Here is a 7,672-nt window from a genome sequence, read left to right as displayed (position 1 = left end):
ACAGCTTGTGAGTGGGGAGCTGGGGTTGACTCGGGTAGTCGGGCACCAGAGCCCCCCGCCTTTCCTACTTCTGTCTTCTGGTCTTGCTCACCAGAACATGCTTCTCACTTTCTGGCCAGAGCAGGGGGCTTGCAAGTTCCAGGAGTGCTGGAAAAGCCACACATCTCTGTATCCCTCCCAGTGCTCAGTAGGGGCTAGGCTCCAACCAAGGTCAATTCCATACCCCCCGCTGGGCCCTGCTGGAGGACCAGGACAGTCGAGCCCCTTGCCTTCCTCCTCAAAGGTCAGCCAGCACCAGCACCGCTTTATGTATTTGGTCCTTCTCCTGCGTCCTTTGTGTCAGTCCCGGTTGCCGTTTCCGAGTGCTGGTGGTCATGTTGCTTTGTCACCGTCTTGGCCTTTCTGCCATGCCACTTGTCTCCTTCATCAGACTGGAGTCTCTGGGAGCAAGCACTGGGCTCCCCATCAGACCGGGGCTCTGCGAGGGCAGGGGCTGGTCTTCTCGCTCTCACTGGCTGCTCTCTGTGGGCAGGGGCTGTGCCTCCCTTATCCTCTATGATAACTCCTTGGTACCCCTGTCTGTGGTACCCACACAGTGGGCACTAAGTTGGGAGCAGGGAGGGGTGCAGACAGTGATAATCATCAATGTGGGAGGTGACTCTGCTCTTGGGAGTTTCCCTCCCAGAGGGGCTAAGCCTCAGACCTGCTGTCAGGCCAGCCAGAGACCAAACCCCAAGATCTAGGTCACCCCCTTGGCAGCAGAGCTGATTTATGGCACCCCTGACAGCCTAATATCACCAAATTACCCCACACAATAGAGAGAGGCTGGGCTACCTCCGGGCAGTCACCAAAGGACGCTGAGCCTGGGGCAGCCCTGCCGCCTCCGGATCACAGACCTCCTTCATGTCCGAAGGGGGAGGATGGTGCAGACAGAGGGAACACCTAGGTGTGCCACCTTCAGCTGGGGGTATAAGTAGGAAGGCCTGGGGATGGCTTGGTACCCTGCACTCGGGAGCTAGCAGCACTCCAACAACTGCCTCCTACCCCACGAGCCAGCCATGAGTTGCAGACAGTTCATGTCCTCCCCGTGGAGCCGCAGCAGCTCTGGGGGCAGTGGGGGCAGCATGATGTCCTCGTTCAGCCGCATGAGCTGCTCTGGAGCTGGTAGAGGAGGGGGCCGGTTCAGCTCTTCCAGTAGCTATGGAGCGGGGAGCTCTGGGGCTTGTGGGAGGGGAGGTGCTGGCAGTTTTGGCTCCAGCTACGGTGGGATGTCTGGGGGAGGCTTTAGTGCTGATAGCTTTGGTGGACGTTCTAGAGGCTTCGGTGGTGGTTCTGGAGGATGCTTTGGGGGCTCTGGGGGCTTTGGTGGTAGTTCTGGGGGAGGTTTTGGAGGTATTTCTGGAGGAGGCTTTGGCAGTGTTTCTGGAGGAGGCTTTGGTGGTGGCTCTGGAGGAGGCTTTGGAGGTGGTTCTGGAGGAGGTTTTGGGGCGTTTGGCAGTGGCTTTGACAGTGGTGCCGGTGGTATTTTGGGTGCTGATGAGAAGACCGCCATGCAGGACCTCAATTCCCGGCTGGCCTCCTACTTGGATAAAGTGCAGGCACTGGAGAATGCCAACAAGGAACTGGAGAACAAGATCCGGGAATGGTATGACAAGCAGGGACCCAGGACCTTCCACAGGGACTACTCGCCCTACTATGACACTATTGAAGACCTCAAGAACCAGGTAAGTGGGGAAACTCTTTTCCCTCTCTCCTGGTCTCTCTGTCTCTCTCTCACACTCACACACACACACACACACACACACACACACACACACACACACTCACATGCCTCATCTTTCAAGAAGGTCAGATGTTAGACTCTAGGCTTAGGTAATAGTTAGGGAATCCATTTTTAAAGAAACATTATGCTTTCATCAAAAACAAACTGTTTGGTTCTTGGTGGTATCAGGGCTGGGATTTGGGCTGGGGCTCTGGGCTTTCATCATCATGTTCCTCACTTTCAGAGTCTGAACAGAGCAGAAAAGAGGCTTAGATGAACATGGGTGAACCTGGGACTGGATGTAGGGGGTCTCCTCCTGGCCTGGCCAGATTGGGAATGAAGAGGCAGTGTGGATGCAGCAGAGATGGAGGCACTCTGCTGAGAGCCAGCGATGCAGTCCTGGGTCTTCCATCAATTCACTGTGTGATCCTGGGAAACCTGATGCCCTCTCTGCACCTGTTCTCCTATGTATTTAATGCAGAGGATGGGCAGACCAGCTCTTAGGTCCCTGTTGATTTGAAACTTCTATAATCACATGAAAAACAGGTAAGAGTGCTACTGCCCCAAACAGGTAGGTCATATGGCTCAAGAGAGGAGAAAATCTGTGTCTGCCTCTCCCCTCACTCCCTAAGAATGTAGAGCTTTCTAGTTTGGGAAATTAGAAGCTGTATTTCTTCCTTCTTACTTCTCCTGGACCTCTGTAGAGGCTTGTCTCAATCTTTCCAGGTAGACATGCTGGTTGTTTACGTGATGAACAGGATCTAGAACTCTGGTGATGGAAGTAATCTATCCATTCTTCCATTCTCCCCCATGTTTCCCCCATCTACTCACCCTCCCACTATCCATCCGTCTATCCGCTCATCCATCCATCCAAATGTCCATCTATCCATTTATTTATTCAGTCAATTTAATGAATGACTACCCTCAGTGTTGCCCTTGGCAGACATAGTGATGTAGCAGACTTGGTCTCTGTCTTGAGGAGCTCACAGTCGCCAATTTGCTGTTCCTACCTATTCCCCTTGCCTTTACAAATTCTGATAAACAGCCTCTAGATATCCTGTTTCTTCTACTCCAAACCTCTTCCATCTATTTATCCATGTGGAATCTTAGCTGCACAGGGACAAATTCAGTTGTCACCTCCTTCCTGAAGTCTTTCTTGATCTCCTATAGCCATATGTTATCTTTCCTTTCCTTGAGTTCTTCTATGATAACTTTGGATGTGGTAGTTGACTGTGGGCTCCTTGAGGAGCAATATCTCATTGATCTCTAAACTCCACAGTGTCTTTTGTAATAGATCTTTAAATATTTGTTGAGTGAATGAGTGCCACACTGAACGACTTTGCTGAAGCTCGTGAGAGTTCTGTGGCTCGTACCAGCTGTTGGAAGCTCCTCCTACCTCTTAAGCATCTTCCTGGATGGAGTCCTCATCTCTTGCAGCTTTGCCTGGCTTCTTGCCCTCCCAGCAGGGAATCATAGCAGGGGAACATGAGTTCCATGTCATCTCCTCTTTTTTTTTTTTTTTTTTTTTTAGATTGTGAAAATCACAGTGAACAGTAATAAGACTCTCTTGGATCTTGACAACACTCGCATGACACTGGATGACTTCAGGATGAAGTGAGTTCCGCTCCCACTCCCTCTGCTGTCATCAGTCTTTCATACTGCTCTGAAGGTCCCTATAGGGACAGGTGCCCTCATTTCCTACTGTGGCTGGTTTGCAGGTATGAGATGGAGAACAGCCTACGACACGGAGTGGATGCTGACATCAATGGCTTGCGGAAGGTGCTTGATGATCTGACCATGCAGAAGTCTGACATGGAGATGCAGTTTGAGTCTCTGCAGGAGGAAATGATGGCCCTCAAGAAGAATCATGAGGAGGTATGGCCCTGGGTACTTGTGGCTTATTGAGGAGAGGGAGGAACAGAAGTGCAGAGACAGTGAGGGGACAGCTATGGGGCACTGCTTGGGAGACACCCTCTCCCTGACACGAGGACACTTCCAGCTCCTCCTTTGCACTGCCTATGATGGTAGTTGTGCTTTGCCTTCACAACTCTGCCTCCTTTTTGAACCTCTGGGGAGGGAGAAGGTGAGGGCTACAAGTTGGTGGAGAGGATCCACCCCTTGACTTCACATCTCCTTTGTTCCTGGCAGGAGATGAATCAGCTGACTGGGCAGAACTCTGGAGATGTCCGTGTGGAGATAAATGCTGCTCCTGGCAAAGATCTCACAAAGATCCTCAATGACATGCGTGAGGAGTATGAGCGGATCAGTGCTAAGAACCGCAAGGACATTGAGGTGCAATATGAGACTCAGGTGAGCAGAGCAGGCTGTCCATTCAACCTCTCTCTCTCTTCCACGGATCCCTCCACTCCTCCACCCCCCCATCTCTTAGTCCAGCTGTCACCCATCCATCTTCATTCATTAAACCACAAACACAATTATTGGGTAGCTTGTCAGTAGCAGGTTTTATGTGAAGTCCTGATGTCTCAGAGATGAGCCAGATAAGACTGCTGCCCTCAAGAAGCTCACAGTTTATTACATATGTGAACCAGGCAGAGCACGAACAACTCATGTAAGGCTATGTGCCATCAGAATCTAGTAGAGGTACATAGTATGCCTCTCAAGCCACACTGAGCTCTCTGATGACTCCCTTCCTCCTTGGGCCTCCAGTGCTTAGCATAGACCATGGTCTAGAGTGTGTGTGCATTTGGGGGTCAGTTTGAAATAAGGTTAGAAAGGCGGTTTGGGGACAATTGTGAAGAGTCTTGAAGCCTTGCTGAGAGGGAATGTTCAGTTGGGGGAATTTGATTACCCTGGTTGGCTAGCAGACCCAGAACTCAGGATTACTTGTCTTTGTTTTTGGTTCACTCTTGGCCCCAGAGGCAAAAGTCCTGATGGGGGGTGGGCGCAGAACCTTGCCCATGGAAGTCTCTGGTCCAGCCTGATTCTCATTGAGCTCTTGGATTTTCAGATGAGCCAGATGGAGCAGGAGGTGATGACCAGTGGCCAGGAGATGGAGTCTAACCACAGGGAGGTGACCCAGCTCCAGCGCAGCATTCAGGAGATGGACATTGAGCTGCAGTCTCAGCTCAGCAAGGTTGGGAGTTCTGCTCTAGACCCTCTGTCAGGATGAAGCACTGGAGGCTTGCATGATCCCTGGAGTGGGAAGGGGAGGAGCTATGATGTAGCATCCCTCTTAGAGCCTCCTTCTGCCTCCTAGAAATCAGCCCTGGAGAAGTCCTTGGAAGACACCAAGAACCGCTACTGTGGCCAGCTGCAGCAGTTGCAGGGGCAGATCAGTAACATGGAGGGCCAGCTCACTGAGATCCGGCAAGAGATTGAATGCCAGAATCAAGAATACAGCCTTCTGCTCAGCATTAAGACACGGCTGGAACAGGAAATTAAGACCTACCGCAGCCTCCTTGAGGGTGGCCAGGAGGACTTGTAAGTTCCCCGGGACTCTGTGGAATCCCTAGGAATTTCTATGCTCCTGACACTACATCTGTCCCTCTAGATAGAGGCAGCTGGGGAAGTTCCTGTACACAAGGGTCTGATGGGTCGAGGACTTCTTCATGCTGTTGGGGAACCTCAAGGCATTTGGGCTTTGGGAAAGGAGGTTGGTAAAGTTGAGAGAAGGGACTAGTCCTTGCTCCAGGGAGAGGGAGGCTCTCTCTTCAAGTTGTGATGCCAGCCCAGCCTGTCCTCTGCTTTGCAGAAGGAAACCTTAGGAAGACTCATATTTGGGTCTTGACTCTGTCCAGGTCCATCCTTGAATATGTATGTGGGGCCACTAATTTTTCTCTCTGTGTTATCTTTCCTTCTCAGTGAATCTCATGAATCTGGACAAAGCCACTTTGGAGGTGGCAGAAATAGACATCAAGGTGGAAGTGGAGGCAGTCATGGAAGAGGATCCTGGGGAGGAAGTGGAGTCAGCTATGGTGGAGGAAGCAGTTCTGGAGGAGGAAGTGGAGGCAGGGGAGGAAGTGGAGGCAGCTATGGTGGAGGAAGTAGTTCTGGAGGAGGAAGTGGAGGCAGCTATGGTGGAGGCAGCAGCTCTGGAGGAGGAAGTGGAGGCAGCTATGGTGGAGGAAGTAGCTCTGGAGGAGGAAGTGGAGGCAGCTATGGTGGAGGAAGTAGCTCTGGAGGAGGAAGTGGAGGCAGCTATGGTGGAGGAAGTAGCTCTGGAGGAGGAAGTGGAGGCAGCTATGGTGGAGGAAGTAGCTCTGGAGGAGGAAGTGGAGGCGGCTATGGTGGAGGAAGTAGCTCTGGAGGAGGAAGTGGAGGCAGCTATGGTGGAGGCAGTAGCTCTGGAGGAGGAAGTGGTGGTGGCTATGAAGAGGGCAGTGGATCCAAAGGAAGTGGAAGATCATCTCAGACCCAGTCCTCTTCCTCCAAATCTGGTGAATGTGATGATAAACAAGGTAAGGGACAACTCTAGCTTGTGAGGTCAGGGGGGCACGGGTTTTAAGCTGTCAAGTTACCACCCCTTTTTGAGTATCTTTGAGCTTTCTGGGAAATGCATATTCTGAACAGAACTAGATTTTAGGAAGGTGTATACACTCTAGTGAGGTGTAATACATTTGCCCTTGTTTCTGAATTATCATTCATTAATTTTGACAGAGTTTTGGGTGAGGCTAGGACCAAATCTACACATGTTCTGAGTCTCAATAGCATAGAAGATGGGTTGGAAAGTGTGCATTATCTTATATATTTCCCACCACACCCTATGAGGTGAGTATTGTTTTATCCATTTTAGAGATAAGGAAAATGAGGTTAAGAGAAGATATGTAACTCATTCAAGGTCATACAACTAACAATTGAGGGACTCAGCTCTGTGGGTCTCCACCACCAGTACTTTTAATCATCATGAGGGTGGGGAGACCTGGATCAGCAATAGTTCAGGCAGAAAAGAGGTTCAGGTGTTGTAGTCAATGGTTGGCTCATACAAGTCTGTTATATGGTGCAACCATCTAAAAAAGCAGATACTGAACATAATAATCTAAATGTAGAAGAGTCACACAGTCAAGTGGTCTCCAGGTCAGAGAAAGTTTCCCCTCTTGTATGTTGAATTTTATAAAGTAAAAATTTAATATGAAATTGTAGTAAAAGCCTGGGTAACACAACTGAGAATGTTTAGCTCGGAGAAGCCTTCAGGTGTGTGGGAGCTCTCCTTCTCTAGGGTGTCTGATGTGGTTTTGTGTGCTAAGTGGCACTGCAGGGCCAGGAAGGGCCAGGCTCATGAGGCTTCATCCTCAGAAATGGAAGGGTATCGGGGCTGAGATTGGATGGCTCAGTCAGTTAAGCGTCTGCCTTTGGCTCAGGTCATGATCTCTGGGTCCTGAGATTGAGCCCCACATCAGGCTCCCTGCTCAGTGGGGAGCCTGCTTCTTCCTTTCCATCTGCTGCTCCCTCTGCTTGTGCTCTCTCTCTCTCTATCAAATAAATAGAATCTTAAAAAAAAAAAAAAAGAAATGAGAGAGTACATGTTAGGGCCTCTGTAGGAGAGGTTTAGGAAGTAGATGGGGGCCACTGGGACCCCAGGGTTCTTCCAGCTCTTTGAGCTCCAGTCTCCTTGTTCCCAGTGTGCCCTTCTTTCTTTAAGTCCCATTCTCTCTTTCTCCTCTTCTAAGTTCTCTCTTCACACTCTTACCTCCCTTCTTCTCTCCACAGGCTACCAGAATCGATATTAGAGCTCCTGTAAACGTTCCTGGCCCTGCCCCAGCTGAGTGTCCTCCAGACAGGCAGCCTCCCAATGAAGCCTGCTCATTGTCTTCTGGCATCAGGCACAGCTGGCAACGAGCCCCAGAGCTCATTTGGGACTGCCCTGAGTGGGTCTCTGTCTGCCCCTTGACTCCCTCCCTTGGGAGGGTTGGGGAGACCTCTCTTCCACTGTCTGGTCTGGGGGTGATCCCA

General features: G+C 50.7%; 1 protein-coding gene across 1 annotated transcript; it reads left to right on the top strand.

Moving 5' to 3' along the window:
* Positions 1-1,058: 1,058 nt before the first annotated feature.
* On the top strand, positions 1,059-7,449 carry KRT9 (keratin 9). Its single transcript, XM_045986265.1, has 9 exons — positions 1,059-1,392; positions 1,432-1,724; positions 3,294-3,376; positions 3,481-3,637; positions 3,911-4,072; positions 4,731-4,856; positions 4,980-5,203; positions 5,585-6,180; positions 7,430-7,449. Exons 1-9 carry the CDS (start codon positions 1,059-1,061, stop codon positions 7,447-7,449), a joined length of 1,995 nt encoding a protein of 664 aa, XP_045842221.1.
* Positions 7,450-7,672: the final 223 nt, after the last annotated feature.

Source organism: Meles meles, chromosome 18, assembly GCF_922984935.1.
Source record: "Meles meles chromosome 18, mMelMel3.1 paternal haplotype, whole genome shotgun sequence".
NCBI lineage: Eukaryota > Metazoa > Chordata > Mammalia > Carnivora > Mustelidae > Meles > Meles meles.
This window is presented reverse-complemented; position numbering and strand designations above follow the sequence as displayed.